The sequence below is a fragment of the Chelonia mydas genome, chromosome 26 (assembly GCF_015237465.2).
Source record: "Chelonia mydas isolate rCheMyd1 chromosome 26, rCheMyd1.pri.v2, whole genome shotgun sequence".
NCBI lineage: Eukaryota > Metazoa > Chordata > Testudines > Cheloniidae > Chelonia > Chelonia mydas.
The window spans coordinates 15,670,393-15,688,014 of record NC_057859.1 but is presented as its reverse complement, the minus strand read 5'-3'; the positions used below and the strand labels follow the sequence as shown (position 1 = coordinate 15,688,014).

The 17,622-nt window shown below is 48.3% G+C and overlaps 1 protein-coding gene across 1 annotated transcript; it reads left to right on the top strand.

Annotated features, from left to right (window-relative positions):
• The first annotated feature begins 3,138 nt into the window (after positions 1–3,138).
• LOC102936298 (interleukin-1 beta) lies at positions 3,139–15,759 on the top strand. Its single transcript, XM_043536330.1, has 6 exons — positions 3,139–3,172; positions 4,616–4,652; positions 6,496–6,661; positions 7,546–7,725; positions 13,410–13,561; positions 14,696–15,759. The coding sequence occupies exons 2-6, from the start codon at positions 4,647–4,649 to the stop codon at positions 14,903–14,905; spliced, it is 714 nt and encodes a 237-aa protein (XP_043392265.1). The 5' UTR covers positions 3,139–3,172; positions 4,616–4,646; the 3' UTR covers positions 14,906–15,759.
• The last annotated feature ends 1,863 nt before the right edge of the window (positions 15,760–17,622 follow it).

The following is a 17,622-nucleotide window of genomic DNA, read 5'->3' as shown; positions in this document are numbered from 1 at the left end:
TTTTTATCTTCAAAATTGTGATCTCGACCATATTTTTGTTGCATAGATTCAAACGCCAGAAAGAGCCATTACAGCTAGTCTGACCTGGCCTCACTTTTTCTTAGAAGGTTCCATGTAGTAGCTTCGTGACTTAGCTTCATGACGCCACAAAAATAAAGACGTGAACCTGACTCACTGAGAAATGAGGCTGCTTTACTGACTCTTCATCACCCTGTGGGGAGTTTGTTTGTTTGGCCTCAGAGGGGAAACACAGGACTGCTCTTTAAAAAGGGGAACAAAGAGGACCTGGAAAATTATAGACTGGTCAGCCCAACTTCAATGCCTGGAAAGATACTGAAACAAATCATTTAACAGTCAATTTGTAAGTACATAGAGGATAACAGGGCTATAAGGAATAGTCAGCAGGAAGAAATCATGTCTTTCTTTGACAGCGTTACTGGCCTAGTGGCTGAGGGGAAGCAATCGATGTGATATGTTTTGATTTTTATAAGGCTTTTGTCACAGTCCCACAAGACATTCTCATAAGCAAACTAGGGAAATGGGGTCTAGATGAAATCACTATAAGGTGGGTGCAGAACGGTTTGAACGACCGCACTCGAAGAGTAGTTATCGAAGGTTCACTGTCAAACTGGGAGGCCATCTCTAGTTGGTTCCTGCAGGGGTCAGTCCTGCATCTGGTACAATTCAATATTGTCACTAATGACTTGGACAACGGAGTGGAGAGTATGTGCAGATGACACCAAGCTGGGAGGGGTTGCAAGCACTTTGGAGGACAGGTTTAAAATTCAAAGTGACTTTGTCAAATTGGAGCATTGATCTGAATTCAGCAAGATGAAATTCAATAACGACAAGTGCAAAGTACTACTTTTAGGAAAGAAATCAAAAGCACAACAGCAAGGGGAATAACTGGCTAGGCCATAGTACTGCTGCAAAGGCTCTGGGGCTTATAGTGGATCACAAATTGAATATGAGTCAACACTGTGATGCAATTGTGAAAAAAGCTACTACGATTCTGGGGTCTATGAACAGGAGAGTCGTATGTAAGAAACAGGAGGTAAATGCCCCCCTTTATTTGGCATTGGTGAAGCCTTCGCATGAGTACTATGTCCGGTTTTGGGTGCTTTAGGAAAGATGAGAATAAATTGGAGAGGGTCCAGAGGAGAGCAACAGAAATGATCAAAGGTTTAGAAAGCCTGACCTGTGAGGAAAGGTTAAAAACACTGGGCCTGTTTAGCCTTGAGAAAAGAAGATTGAGGTGGGACCTGATAAAAATCTTCAGACATGTTCAGGGCTGTTATAGAGAAGGCAGCGATCAATTGTTCTCCATGTGCACTGGAGGCAGGACAAGATGTAACAGGCTTAATCTGCAGCGAGGAAGATTTAGGTTAGATATTAGGAGAAGCTTTCTAACTATATAGATAGCTAAGCTCTGGACCAGGCTTCCAAGGGAGGTTGTGGAATCCCCATCATTGGAGGCTTTTAAGAACAGGTTGGATGAACACCTGTCAGATCCCTGCGGCCCCGCGCCACTTCCTGCAGATCCAATTGGCTGGGAACAGCAAACTGCGGCCACTGGGAGCTGCGGGCGGCCATGCCTGCGGACGGTCAATGTAAACAGTCTCGTGGCCCGCCAGCGGATTACCCTGGTGGGCCGCATGGGGCCTGCGGTCTGCAGGTTGCCCACCATCGGCCCAGACCATTTCAGCGCCCCCTTGTGGCCTTTCCTCTGAATCATAGATACTAAGGTCAGAAGGAACCATTAAGATCATCCAGTCCGACCTCCTGCACAACGCAGGCCACAGAATCTCACCCACCCACTCCTGCGAAAAACCTCTCACCTATGTCTGAGCTACTGAAGTCCTCAAATCGTAGTTTAAAGACTTCAAGGAACAGAGAATCCTCCCGCAAGTGACCCGTGCCCCATGCTACAGAGGAAGACGAAAAACCTCCAGGGCCTCTTCCAATCTTATGTGGCTGCATAGGGCACCAGAAAATTTGGAGCACTTCTGGGTCTTAGTGTCCACCCTTCCGCCTCTTCCTATCCCTGTTCTGACCCTTCCTGCAGGCTCCCACCACAGCTGACTGCTGCAGCCTGGTGAGTCTGCCTCTGGAGGGGATCTAGCACTTAAAAGTGAAAAGCTGCCAGACGTATTAGCACGATACTGAAATTGTTAAAGAGCCATTCAAGGGGGAATGAAGCCGTTTAACAGGCATTTGCCAACCCCCAGGTATAGACTCTCAGTTTCTGAATTTACTGACAAAAACAGTTGTGCATTACACAGAACACATCACAGGACACTGTCAGTATCAGGTCGAGTAACAGAGAACGCCAACCAGGGAAATAACCCACTTCCTTCCCTGATGAACCGAGGGACGCACCCCACCCGTGTACTTATTCTCTACACCAGTAGTGACTTGGACTCTTAATACATTCCATGGGTGGCGTAGCTGAGCCCACCTATCCACTGATGCTTTAAAAACTCCCACACCCCAATCTGGATCTATGCTGGTTATGTGATATGTATGTACCTCATAAACCTTGTAACCGATACTTGCAATTCCCCCATAACCCAAGCCCAACCCCAGATGTACAGTACCTTCCCTCTTAACTTGTGTAAATTTGATTTTAAACATTAACTTTCATAAAAATTTTGAATCTGTTTTTACTCAGAACATGTTAGTCTACAGGACCTTAGTTTAAAATTTGCTTTAAAAATATTTCATTAGTGTGTTGCTGAAGATTATAAAATCACAACTCTAAAAAATCCTTGCATAGATTTTTAGATGCACAATCTGAGTATTCATCTTTAGCCTTAAATGCTAGGATCTTCAGACATACAGTTTTTTAAATAAATCCTTCAAAAGACCACCCTTATCTACAATAAACATGTGAACCCGGGCTGCCGTCAGGCATAGGGGCACCAGTTTAATAACACTGCATAGGGCCCCATAAATCCTAAGGGTGGCCCTGGGTTCACCCTGGTGGAATAGACTGGGAGATCCATCCCCATCTGGATTATGCAATCTGAGAGATTGCATCAGAGACTGAGCCCTGGGAATTTCCCAGTTTTAGAGACACTATAAAGCTGGATGACGTACTCCAAAGAAATCATTCAGAACTACAGGGAGTAGAAGACACCCTGAATTGCACGAAGAAGTTGTGCAGACACAGGTATTGTCATCGCATTTCTCTGCCGTGGTGCCCTTCAGCTGGGGCGTCTGTGCATCAGACAGCGGCCTCTTCCTTTCTTCTCCCTTGGTTGTCTGTGTGGTGCAGTCTTTTGAGGCAGTTTCCCACAGAAAAGTTAAAACAGAGAACAGCCTGATTTCTAGTTATAGCAATGTTACTTAGTGTTGCCTGGCTGGTAGCTCCCAGCGGGAGGGGTAGCTCAGTGGTTTGAGCATTGGCCTGCTAAACCCAGGTTTGTGAGTTCAGTCCTTGAGGGGGCCATTTAGGGATCTGGGGCAGAAATTGAGGATTGCTCTTGCTTTGAGGAGGGGGTTGGACTAGATGATCTCCTGAGATCCCTCCCAACCCTGATATTCTATGAATCAGAAGCCAATCAACTAGAGGAGGCTTTCCTGCAGGGCTGGCTCCCAAATAGCATGAGGAGGGCTAGATGGCGCTTGTTCAGATGGGAATATTATACCTGGAGCTGAATCTAATGTTTTTCCTCTTCCAGAAGCAGCAATGGCCAGAGTACCTGACCAACTCACTGAGCTTATAGGATGTGATAGGTAATTACCGGTTCCTACTCATTCAGAAACTGGAGGTTCAGGTCTGCCCTGTCGTTGCTGGGCTGCCTTTGGAGATGAGTTTATGGGCCAGATTCTTAGTTCAGTTTAAGGTGAGGCTGGAGTAATTCCACAGGCTTCATTGGTGCCACTCTGGATTTACACTGGTGCAGTTGTGATTAGGATCTGGCATTGCATCCATGAGCAGATGTTGTGCACAGAGATAGGAATGAAGGTGACCCATTGCCTTTGATGGGAACTGTGTTGCTGAGTGCACCATTTGATGAGCACATCAATTAGCCACTGTAGCAGTCAAGAGTCAAATCCCACTTGGGTGATGTGGGTGGAGCGCCAATGAAGTCAGGGAGTGGCACCCAATTAATTGGGGTAATTTGGTTTCATGAGTCCAACAAGGAAACACCACCAATTTGAGCCTTCTGGTTAAGGTTAAATTGCCTGTCCTTAATATGCTTGGGCATGATGAGTGACTGAAGGCCCTACCGCTACAGACTGGGAAGAACCAAGCTCTTCCCATCACGCCTACAAGAAGCCCACCTTCTCAGGGCACTCTGCCATCTTTGTATCTTTCTTGTCTGGACAGGTAGCTGTCTCCATTTCGTCTTGTCCAGAAATGAGCTCCGTGTCAGTGCTTAATGATGACTCCATTCAAATGTCCCAAATGTCTGGATGATAAAAAGAACAGTTACTTATATCACAGTCACTGTGGTTCTTCTTTGAGCCCTACTATGTGTGGATCCCATTTGATCCACATGGATAAAGCCTTGAAGAAGAAACCATCTTTTTTTATTACCAATTTCACCAAGGCTAGCACAGATCATGCTGAGCTATCTTTGATTTGTCTGTTTTTTTCCCCCCATAGTTACCACCATGAAGTTGACTGTCCCTGCCAGATGAAGGTAAAGAGCCAAGTTTAATTTCTAGATGATTGTAAGATTTGCTCTCCTGGGTGATTTCTGATTTAGCTTCAGGGAAGGGCCTGTGTGTTCCGATGTGTGTGTATAGAACCCACATGACGACTCCCAAGGAGGGCTTCTGGGTGCTACCACAATAAATAGCAATGTTCTCTCTTTGGCGTGAGTGGTAGCCAATATTTGGGGGCATGCAGGGCTGTTTCTGTTAAGATGAGCAATGGGTGACACAAGTCAGGGATATTCTTTGGTGTAATTTGGGATATTTTCAAAGAATGGACCCAAAGTCCTGTTTCCCTGAACATCACAGAAACAAAAAGAAGCAGGCAGCTTCCTTGCTCAGAAATTCCCAGTCTGCCCCTCCAATGAGCTCTGTGCCCAAGAAGATCTGCTCTCTGCTTCTTCTCAGAGTCACGCTTATGACTGCTTCTCCAGGCTTTCTGCCTTGAAGGGTGTAGTGAAGTGGTCATCAAGGGGTTCGCTGGGTTAGTCAGAGCACAGTCACACTCCACCCATTACTAACTTCCTGTTTACTTATTGGATGTGCTTCTTGTGCACTGAGCAGTCCCTTTTTTACAAAAGAAAGGGCTTGTCTACACTTGAAAGTTAATTCAGATTAAGGTAGGGCGTGAATTTAAAGCACAATAGCTATTCCTGATTAACTCCATGTGAGGACACTCTTATTCCAGAATGAGTGCCTTGTTCCAGTTTAGCTTAATCCACTTTCAGGAATAGCTAGCCTGGATTAGACAAACCCTACACACAGGCTGCAAAACCAGTATCCTAGCCCTTGTGTTTGCAATCAGGGAATTCCCTCAACTCTCACAGTTTTTCTCAGGCTTTTCATGTGCCTTGGGCAGCCTCCACTGTTTGTAGCTGTCTCTGCTACATGAAGGGTCTTATTTGCTCCTTCCAGTCAATGAGTGATTGGTACAGCCCTGGGAGTTCATGAGATTTAATGGGATTGTCTTTGGGCTAGACTTACGAGGTGACAGCCATTAGCACCTTTCACATTAACAGTAATGAAAGAGCCACGCGGACAGAAACAAACGGTTCCGGGACTAGATCAGAATCCAGAGCAACAGAGCATGATGTGCAGATTCCCATCCTCCCAGAAACCTGAACCAGGGCCCAATCTGAAGGAGCAGCCCACTTATCCTGCAAAGAGGTCCCCAGACTGATGCTACGCTGGTGCCTAATGTGGAAGGTTTAGGAGCAGTAAAGGGGTCTTAGGAAGACTCGGGGCTGGACTTCAGGCTCTGTGCTCAGAAACGCTCTGGAGCAGCAGCAAATGGGGCAGTTCTCTGGACTGTGTGATACAGAAGCTCAGACTAGAGGCTTACAATGGTACCTTCTGGTCTTGGATTCTATGAAAGGGTTAACTGGGGTAGCCAGGTTTCAGAGTAGCAGCCATGTTAGTCTGTATTCGCAAAAAGAAAAGGAGGACTTGTGGCACCTTAGAGACTAACCAATTTATTTGAGCATAAGCTTTCGTGAGCTACAGCTTTGCAGTGATCACAGTCATCCTGGTCCCTGGTGGCAGAGGTTAAGGTGCTCTGCTGGCCCATCTCTGGAACAGTCTCAGCCCTGCAGGCTGTTGCGGATGAAGGTCGGTTGTCCCTGTGGACAAGGAAGGCTCTAAATAGTGGATTAGACTGGGAGGCTTGGGGGCATGTCTAGATCAAACTTAGTTGGAGCTCACATAGGCAGTGGAATGAGAGCACGCACGAGAGAAGTGAGGGGATGTATCTTGTTTTCTGGCTGTTGAAATCACTGCTTCGTTGCCCCACAAAGCTCCTTCTATGACTCCAGTCCTTGTCCCTTCCCCAAGAATCGCTCTCTGTCGGAGTTGGGCAGCCATTGGAAGGCCATTGACCAAGTTGACTCGGTGGCCTTCAGGTGGGCTGCAGAGGTGCCTCAAGGGGAGACAAGAAGGAGGATGAACCGGCTTGCCAGATCATTCACAGACATTGACTTCATGAGGATGCTGGTGGAAGGTACAGATATAGACAGCTTCCTTTTCTGCACGCTGTTTGAGTAGAGATAATCTGTGCACTCCCAGGCCTCAGGGAAATTCAGATCTAAGATCAGACCCCACTGCTTTCCAGAAGCAGTCCTTTCCAGAAGCAGTCCTTTCCAGAAGAAACTGAATGACATGAAAAATTAAAAGGAATGAGTTTAGTCAGTGCAGTCTACAGGCTTAATGATGTTTAGCAGCACAGAGTTTTCCTGTGTGTGGGAAAACCTACATAGGATGACCTATAATCTACATTAAGGGTACAAAAAAGAACGAAAGCCTCAGTGAGAGAGCACAGAGTGTGTGTCTCTTCTGACCATCCGCACTGAACTGAGCGCACAATGGATGCTCTCTCTGCAGGTGGAAAAGTGAAAGCAAAGGTACACCAGTTTCTTAGCCAAATATGCCACGCAAAGGAGATGCACTGTCTTTACTAACCAATGCATCTATTCCAGGGTGTGGGGGACATGTCCCAGTGAGAGATTTCAAACTGTGTAAGACCCTACAGAAAGATAAGAGGGGCCAGGCCTGTTAGTGACTGAATAGTGGGGAATTCTGCAGCTCTTGTGCTATGGGTAACCCGGGGACGGGGAGGGGGAGTAGGAGGGGAGGGGAAGGGAGGAGGGGGAGGGCCTGATTCTCTCCTCAAACCTATTTTACACTGTTGCAAACTCCATGGACTTCAGTCAAGCTGCTCCTAGATTCCCAACGGGCTAAGTGGGATGAGAATTAGGCCTCTCAAGTTTGAAACCTGGGGCCCCTGCAGCAGATACAAGTGCCTCTTGCCAGGTGTAAATTCTGAATCTGGCAGTTGCTATCTGTGTGACTCTGTGATCTTGGTCCTCATACACTCCACGTTTTCAGATCCCGTATCCTTCAGCAACAACTCCTTCACGCATGCAGAGACCTTCATCTACAAATACACCCGCTCCAAGCTGTACGCAGTCCAAGATGAGGAACACAAGAGTTTTGTCCTGCGGCGTCACGCCAGCCAGGCCCAGCTGATGGCGGTGCATTTACAAGGCCCCAATATCAGCAAAGCAGGTAAATTACAAAATATTTCTTTCCTCTGGCCCCACCCCCAGTTTATCTCCTCTTGCTCAGTTACCTACTGATATAGGTGTGAGGTTCTGGGGATCACACAGACCAGCGAGGGAGTCAGTCACCGCCTGCCTGGGTAATTTTGAAACCCTTAATGCTGGGCTGCTATGGGTGAGAGCTCTGACACCGGTAGCTGGCCTTCAAGCACAAGGACTCCCCCTCACTTCTACGAGCCTAGTTACTCCTTGCAGGGTGACCTCAGCTACCCCTTCTGGTCCAAATTCTCCCCAGATCCATCTCCCTGAGTTCTTAATTACAGACACTTGGACTTCTCCACTCTGGTTCATCAACCCCGAGGGCGAAACTCTCCCCCAATTATCAGTTCACTCTGGGACACCCACACTCCGCACAGTTTGGACACCAGAGACCTGCCTGGTTAGAAATAAACAAACAGCTTATTGAATAGAAAAATCATAGCTTCCGAGATTGAATAGTGCAGAAAAGCAAACGCTGACAAGTTACACAGGAAACAAATGTAAAGATGCAATCTCAGGCTTTACACGTCTACATTGGCTAAATTCCCTTTTCTAATCCAAGTTACCGTGTGCCCTCTGTCCTAGAAAGGATCCAGTGTTTCATGGACAGCACTCCACTGCAATGTTAGTCCTCCCTTTCTGGATAAAAAAACCCCAAATCCAGGCCTGTTTCTAAACAGGGCATGTCTACACTACAATCTTAAGTCGCCCTATGTAACCTTCAGTCATGGAGGCAGATATCCATGTAAAGTGGCAGCGTAGACAAGGGTAGACAAGGCCTGAGATTTTCTTTTTGGCTTCAATGGCTTTCCATTGACTTTAATGGCCCACCATTGTGTCTTCCTAGCTGGACAATGGATGGGTACTTGAAGTGGGTTCTGTGTAAAAAACTAGCCTGGGGGATGCCTTGCCCTGCTTTATTGCTTCACCGCCTGTGGCAAGGGGATGCTGCAGCTGCACCACAGTTACAGGGTTCTACACATGCACACAATGTACATTCACAGCCGTAACCTGGCTACAGGCCTCTTAATGACCAGCAAGTTCGGAACATTACAGGCTTTCATAAAAGATCTTGCTTGACATATATTTACCCACTATGTCATTGCACACAACCAGTTGATTCAATTGCTTATTCTTTGGGGTTCATCCCTCTTGTTCTCCCCTCAGGGTATGTGATGGGGTGTACACACCCCACGCTGGACCAGAAGGGGTTAAAGGGCAATACTGGGCCGGAGCATGGGCCGACTGGAGAGGAAACATACAAGGGAGCAACCCAGCTCAGAAGAGGGAGGCTGGGGAGGAAGATGGACCTACTCTGAGGGTGCCAAAGAAGCCACCCTGTGAGAAAGACGACTGAGCGCTGAGCCCATTGGGGCTGAAGCTTTAATTGTCTTTCCTTTTCTTTTGCTATCCTATATTGGACTTGGAGGTGTGGGGGCGATGGATGGTAGGAAGTGACCCAGGCAGGCAGCTCCGAGGGCAATCCAGAGTTCCAGACACTGTTGTCTCTCATGGGGCCCTGGGTCAGCGCCCAGTGGAGTGGGCTCCCTTGCGAACTGCATTTGGTGCTGGAGGTGCATAAATCTAATTTCTACCCCTGCCAAGTAAGGGGAGGGTGAGGACATTGAAAACCCTGAGGTGAAGCCACATCCATGGTAAGGAACTGGACTGAAAGCCCTTCCTGCTGGGAGGTGTGAGACTGGAAACTGGGTGCACTACCCACTAGGCCACCTGGTCTTCTGGGGACTCTGTTACATCTGGTGGAGAATTCAGGCACACTAGTGTCCCAGGCCTGATGGTAGGCCAGAGAAAGAGGGGAAGTAAAACCAAAAACCAGAGATGGATTTTGAGAAACTGCTGAAGTGAGTCCTCCTCAACCAGCAGCAGCAGCAGGTGGCCCAGCAGTGGGAGGAACAGCTGATTAAGGAAATGGCAGAAGCACAGCAGCAGCTCATCCGGCAGATGGCGATGCTCCTACAGCCATGGAGGGGGAGCTGCTGACCTAGTACCACCCATCCCGGGAAAGCTGACAACAATGGGTCCTGTAGACAACCTAGAGGCATTTCCTGTCACATTCGAGAGAGTTGCCATCACGGCCCAATGCCTCAAGGGAAACTGGGCCAACCTATTGGCCTACTACTTGACAGGGAGCTGGGCCAGGCAGTGTACTGGCTACACTCATCCGAAACACCTGAACATCTCCCCTGAAACCTACCTGCAGGAGTTCTAACACCAGAAATCCCCAGCCAAAGCCTGACGCCGGACAGTCGCCCATAATCTGAAGGATCTTGGCTGGCATTGGCTCCAGCCCAAGGGATGCCTAGGGGTTCAGGTAGGAGAGAAGATCGTCATGGAGCAGTTCACCCAAGTTCTCCCCCGGGGTGGGGGGGTCGGCGGAGTGAGTGGGTGTTAAGACATTGACTGGAAACCTTGGCAGAGGCAGTGGCTTTGGTGGAGAGTTACCTGATGTCCCTCAAGCTTGTGGGGGAACAGCAAAAGTCAGCTCTGAGTGCCCCAGGCCCTCATGTACCCCCCATATCATGCTGAGTGTACCTAGAGGAACTTGGACACCCAACCCTAGTAGAGGGGGTACAGAGGCCAAGTGAGGAACCCAGAAGCCTGCCCTCAGCCAGGCAGGAGGGATCCAGGTGCAACCGAGTGGCCATATTCAAAGGGAGTATCAACAGTGGATCCGACTTCTCCCACGGATGGCCGTTCTGTATGTGGACAGGAAGGCCATTTCAGAAAGGAGTCCATTCGTGGACTGTAATTATGGTCAGGCCTGGGCAGCTTATAACAGGGCTCAGAAGAGAGGCCCAAGGAAAATGTTAGTTCCCATGCAAATGGATGCAGTATCAGTATAAGGACTGATGGACTCTGACTGTCGCCAGACTTTAGTCGGGGGACAGCTTGTGGTGCCGGATGGTAAATCTGGAGTTATGATCTACCTCCAGTGCATCCATGGAAACATACATCCTACCTGACGAGAGAAGTATGACTGACTGTGCAGAACGGTGCAGGTCGGAATGGCCAAAGACCTGGCCTACATAGTCATACGTTGGCTCAGTTGGTAGTTTTTTTGAAGAAGTCACATCCATCCTATTTGAACTGGCCTTGTTACCACTGACCCCCACCCTCCACTTGGTAAGGCAACTCTCATCTTTTCATGTGCTGTATATTTATACCTGCCTACTGTATTTTTCACTCCATGCATCTGATGAAGTGGGTTTTAGCTCATGAAAACTTATGCCCAAATAAATTTGTTAGTCTCTAAGTGCCACAAGGACTCCCGTTGTTTTTTCAACGTATAGCGGAGCACATCCATAGAAAGTGCCAAGCCAGAGCAGGAAGGCCCAGGAAGGCAGGAGATGGCCACGGTGGCTGAGAAGGGGCCTTGAGAGGAGAAGGCTCCAAGGGAAGACAAAGACCCAGGAGAGTGATCATCCTTGTGGGGAAGGACCATTCTCTTGAACCCAGCTGGAGTAGTAGGGGCCCGCTGCCACTTCTCCACCTTAACCTGCTGTCTAATGAGGTAAACTTTGTGGAAGAAGAAAGGAACGAACCAACCCTGTGTAGGGTTTATGAGCAGCTCGCCTGCCCAGCTGACAAAATATTAGACTCTCAGCAGTTGAAACAGTGGCCCCATTTCAAACTGGTAGAGGAGGAGACTATCAGGAATTGAAAGATCCCAAGGTGGAGGAGGTAAGAATGCGCTCTGAGGGCCAAGGAAGTTTAAAAGAGGGGTGCTTCAACTGGCCATGCAGCACCATGTGGGGGTCATTAGGGCGAGAGAAGACTCTTAACAGAGTGACCACCAAGTTCTCCTGGCTGGGCGTCCATCCAGAGGCGTGGGACTATTATGCATCATTCCCTGAGTGCCAGTGGGCGGGCCAGAAAAAGGTTCCCCCAGTAACACTACTCATTGTAGGGGTACCCTCTAATCTGGGGGGCCCATTAGAGAAGTCTGCAGTGGGGCACAAATATATCCTTGTAATCTTAGACTATGCCACCAGCTACCCTGAGGCCATTCCCATCCGGTCAGCAATGGTGGCTGTCGATGCTAATGAACTCACAGAAGTATTTGCCCAAGTGAGGCTCCCCAGAGAAATACTAAGAGAGCAAGGGACGAACTTCACCTCCCAGTTGATGAAGGAGCAATGCATGGTGTGCCGGGTCTCAAAGTCGGGCCTGGGAGGCCCAGACAGCTGCTGCATCCTGGCCTCCACCCAGAGTCCACTGAAACCATGTGGGCCAAGGAGCTACTAGGGCTATAGCCTCAGCCCAGATTCCACCCATGGGAGCCCTGATTGGAGGCTCTCCTGGCTCCACCGTTTGGTCCAACCATGCTAAACCAGAAGGAAGGAGAGGAAGCTCGTCTGAGAAACAAGGTGGTTTCCTGTTGTGGCTGCATTGGACCCTGCTTGTGCCTGTCTCCTGCACTGCTCCTGGCACCTACCTTTGCTCCTGCCATATGTCGACCTACCTATATAGTGTAGACCAGGCCTTAGGTTGACCTAATTATGTCAGTGTGTACACTACAGCCTTGCTCCAGCCGATGTAAGTGCCCTACTACACCGACATAATAAGTCCACCTCCACGAGAGGCGTAGGGCTTATGTCGGTGTCGTTAGGGTGACACAGTGTCTGTGTAGACACTGTGTTCCGAGCCGTGAAATTGACAAGAAAGCCCTGCTCCCCAGCCAGGCTGCTGCACACTCGATCCTCACCTCTCCTCCAGTTCCTGCCCTCACACCTCGCCACCAATCCTCAGTGACCAGTCCTGGCTCTGGCCTCTGACTTCTGACCCTTGACTCTGACATTTGGTATCTGACCCTGGCTCTGACCCTCAGCTTCGATTTCTAGTTCTGACTCGGGCTTGACCCCCTGGTTCTGATTACTGGCAGTTGACTCTGGTGCCCTTGGCTTTATTCCCCAGTCTGTATGGCTGCTCCGCCCATCGAATCTGACTCCTGCTCTGACTACTAGGCCAGACTGCCTACATCCCAGTCCATAACAACCTGGTGCTCAGTCACCTCCTGGTTGCTGCGGAGCTGCAGTCTGATCAGCTTTTACCTGAGCAGCAGTCTCCTGTGGGAAAGTAAGGTCTGGCTGGACAAGGGTTATTCACAGTCCTGATTCACCTTCAGAGTAGGTCCATCCTGCGTACTGAATGAGGCAAGGCTCCTGTGGAAAAAATAGTAGGTGATCAGGTAATTAAATACGATCATAATGGATATGGGCACAGGGGCTGAATTCAGATTGCAACAGGCATTCTGGCATTTCCTACCTTTGGAGTGCTTGACTTTGCAACCTCTAATGTTCTTTTAATGTCATTTTCTGCATGTGATTATTATTAAGATCTGATTTTCCAACCCCTGTTTCTTCGGAGTATTTTGTCTTCAGGCACAGTCCCACTGAAGTGGATGGCGTTACTCAGACGAGTAAAAGTGCACAACTGAACCTCTGATGTGCAGTTATTTTTAAAAGTGCTATCAGTGTCCCCGATAAAGTGATATGGCAGCTATTGTGCATGGATTTCAGATTCCTCACTCACTATTTATAAGTGATGGTGCTTCCCAGATCTTCACAGACAGACGGGCTGCCTTTTTTATTGTAATTGAGTCTGGATTTCCTCTCGCTTTTCTCTTCCCAGTGAAATTAAACCTGGATTTATATCGCTCACCGCACATCTCCCCAAAGCGCATCAGTCCTGTTGCTATGAACATTGTGGAAAGTAACACTGTGGAAAACAATCTGTATCTGTGCTGTGTGAAGGCTGAAGGCAGCCCTGTGCTGCAGCTGGAGGTGAGTGGGATTAGCAGACCTTTAGCATCATCACAAACTCCACAGTGACTGAAATTCAATCCACATCTCCGGTTTTTATTGATACCTTTACATGGGACTCACTGTTTTCCCCAGATGCTGTTTATGATTACTATGATCATTTATTGCTATTACAGTAGCACCTTGATTCTTCATTTGAGATCAGAGCCCTGCTGTGGTAGGCACTGTGCAGTAACGTAATAAGAAGGTTCCTTCCTCAAAGATTTTATCATCTAAATACAGAAGACAAAGAGTGGAAGGAGAAGCAGAGATAAGAAGTGACTTTCCCAGGAACCCAGGTCTCCTGAATCCCAGTCCATCGCACCACACTAATTCATTAGATCATGTTGTCTCTTGTGCCCTTGGGGTATGTCTATACTGCAGCTGGCAGTGAGTCTCCTTGTGTGGGTAGACAGACTTGCCCAAGTGGGGTTTGAGCTAGTCTGCTAAAAAGGGGAGCTCGGGCCTCCAAGCCCAGCTGACCCCCTGGTTCTGAGCCCAGGTGGCTAGCCCGAGTCTCTGCCGGAGCTGCCATGTCCACATGGTTATTTTTAAAGTCGTAGTTTGAGCAGAGCTAGTGCAAGCCTGTCTACAGTACTGGTGGGCTTGCTCCCAGCTGCAGTGAAAACATATCATTAGTGATCAAGGTTTACAACTGCAGCCATGCTTTTGCAGCTTCTGTGTAGTTCTGTGTAGTCTACCTTTGGGTCTGATCCTTCTTACATTGAAATCCCATTTAATAGGAGCAGGAATAGGTTCCTTGTTTCGTGGACAGTCTTTCTCAGGTGTATGAAACTCCTGTGGTGTCAGGGTCAGAGTTTCCTGTCTATGTGCACCAGGTGTTTTCATTACAATCAGAGGGCCAGCATTTCACACCCACTTTGCACTGGTGTAAATGACAGCCCAAAGTGGAAGGCAGGGGAGAGTCAAGCCCAGTGTTTCCTTGGACCAAATTCTGCTCAGGGATACCCACATAACAGTTGCATAGGCACAAGTGAGAGCAGACGCTAGCTCTGTGTCCTAATTAGAAGCCCCTTCTCATATTCATCCCATTGCAGGATGAAAGCCTTGGAAAGAGCACCCCTGTTTCTAACGGACCTCTGTTATTTCTCACAGAAGGTGAAGGGGCCTATGAAGGAGATCAGGACCGGGGATCAGGAGCGTTTCCTCTTTTTCAAGACCAGTTCTGGTTCCACTTCCAGCTTTGAGTCAGCTGCCCATCCAGGCTGGTTCCTCAGCACCTCAAAACTGAACGACAAACCTGTCAGGATGGTGAATCAAACCGGAGAGCGGGACATCACTGATTTGTATCTGGTTGAACTCTAATCCCCAGCCAGCCGTTACTGGTTTAGAACTGAATGCTTGTATGTACTATGTACAGCAGGAGCATAACTATCTATGGGATCTCAGCAATTCCATATTAATTCAGTTTTATTAATTAATTTATTTATTCATTAAAATTAATTAATTTAATTGTTGGTTTAAAATTAATTAAATTGAATTGTACTATGTATGTATCTTGTGAACCTTGTAACCAATACTTGTAATCTCTCATAACTCAAGCCTGACCCCAGATGTAAAGTACCTTCCTTCTTAACTTGTATAAATTTGATTTTAAATATTAGCATTAATTCCATATTAATTCAGTTTTATTTATTATTATTAATTATATAATAATAATGGTTATTATTACAGTAGCATCTAGAGACACCAGCCACAATGGGATGTCTCATTACTTTAGGCACTATACATATAGTTTTGTTCCCTAATTATTTATAGGGACACTGTTAGATCAAATCCTGCCTCTGCTATTAATTGTTAGGTTTTTGTGGGTTTTTAAATAATTTTTACAACATATCAATAGAAAAAAATTGTATTTTTAAATTCCAGTGGAAATTTTTTTGGGAAGGGTGGTTATAAGCAAATAAACCAGCCCCTGCAGTATTTGCAACCAGCATTGGTGTCTAGGGAGTTGAAAACCTGAAGGTGCAATTGGCTTGAAACTGATTTGTTACTAATGTGTAACCGACTAGTCTTTTTTCATTGTCTGAACTGAAATGCAAAGAGAAAGCAAACAGCATGAATGGGAAGTCTTTTACAGTTTCTTGCAGTTTGAGTAATCTAAGGTGGTGATATATTTATTACAAAAGTGTCAATCTCAACAGTATGTGGATTATAAAGTAGCAATGTTATGTTGTAGAAATTAAGTTATAGTAATTGAGTATTATACTATTATTATTTCTTTATTTTTTATAAAGTTGGTATTTAAAAATTGTTAATTCCTTTTGTTCATTTTGGACTTGAATGTGGGGAGGTTGACCATATGCAATTCTTGCTGAAAATCCTTAGTGACTGAATTCTGGGTTTCTAGGTGCTTTTCTATGAGAGCTGGGTTTTTTAGGCCCTGGAGAAGGCCAATGAAGTAAACTCTAGCCCAGGGGTTCTCAGTCTTTTTCTTTTCTGAGGCCCCCCCACCCCCCAACATGCGATGAAAACTCCACAGCCCACCTGTGCCACCACAACTGTTTTTCTGCATATAAAAGCCAGGGCCGGCATTAGGAGGAAGCAACCAGGGCAAATGCATGGGGCCCTTCAGCCCCGGGTGTTGAGGTCAGGGCAGCATGGGCTTTCTGCCCTGGGCCCCAATGAGTCTAATGCCAGCCCTGTTTGGCAGACCCCCTGAAACCTGCTCGGGAACCCCAGGGGGCCTTGGATGCCTGGTTGAGAACTGCTGCTCTAGCCCACCCAGAGGTTAAAGAGGCTTAAAGAAAATCATGGGAGTTGTGATAAAATTGCGAGAGGCCTGGTCTACACTAAAAAGTCAGATCGACCCAGCTATATCGCTCAGCGGTGTGAAAAATCCACACGCGAGTGGCATAGTTAAACCAATTTAACCCCAGGTGTAGACAGCATTCTTCCATTGGCCAAGCCACCGTTATCTGTATGCAGTGGTGCCTGGACGTCCTAATTAGGATCATTGTACTAAGAGACGGACCGCCACTGCCCCAGCAAGCTCCCAGGCTGTGTGTGTGTGAATCTTTTTTTTCTCTTCAGTGTGATTTGGTGGCTGACAGCCATGGGTGGCGGGTGAACCCCCGCTTTGGGGAGACCTGCTGGCCCCGCCCCTTCCACCCAAGGCCTCGCCCTCTGCACACTGGAGCCCCAAACACCGCCCCCCCCGTAAAAGGAAAAAGCCCCGAGAAGCCGTGGCCCGTCCGCTCCAGCTGCATTCCCCCCCAGCACCAGACTGAGACGCCAGACCCCCGAGGAGGAGGGACGCGGGGAGTAGCGGGGACCTTGGAGGTGGGTGTCTCTGGGAGAGGAGGGGGCACTGTGGCCCAGTTGTCCTGCGGCAGGTCGGCGGCAGCGCCAGGGAAGGCAAAGCCTTCCCTGGCCTATTATACCCACTGCCCATGCTGACAGCATCCCCTGGAAAATTTGGTTAGTGACCATCTTGGTCGGCTCTGTTATCCCCAAAAGCTGCGTTAGCCATCTGGATGGAGTACGGCAGGGACGTGGCCTGTTAACGGCTTTGTCATTGGACATTATGGAGTTTGATCAGGGGTGTGGTGGTTATTTCATGGGGATCTAGCTGTTGAAAAGAGCTGTGTGCCAGGCCAGTCTCCTTGGCCTCTGTGTAATGCCAGGCGTCCGGTTTTTGATGGAATGCCCGGTCAAAAAGGGACCCTGGTGACTCCGATCAGCACTGCTGACTGGGCCCCTCACCCCAACCCCCTGCCCCACCCCAGAGCTCTCTTCCGCACCCTGAGCGCCTCCTTTCTGGCCCCACCCAGAGCCCGCACCCCCAGCCGGAGCCCTGGCCCCCTGCACTCCAACCCCCGCCCCACCCCACAGCCCCCTCCTGCACCTTAAACCCCTCATCCCTGGCCCCACCCCAGAGTCCATACCCATGCACTTAGTGGCCACAAGGACCTGGCAGCCACCTCGAGGAGCTAGGGCAGGCAGGGAGCCTGCCTTAGGCCACCCCCCCAGCCGGAGCCCTCACTCCCTCCTGCACCCCAAATCTCTCATCCCCAGCCCCA

Bases quoted from the DNA above. Each gene is read 5' to 3' on its own strand.
- LOC102936298 (XM_043536330.1), top strand. The intron at 6,662-7,545 runs GTACAGATATAG...CCACGTTTTCAG, and splicing joins CATGAGGATGCTGGTGGAAG to ATCCCGTATCCTTCAGCAAC. The intron at 13,562-14,695 runs GTGAGTGGGATT...TATTTCTCACAG, and splicing joins GCCCTGTGCTGCAGCTGGAG to AAGGTGAAGGGGCCTATGAA.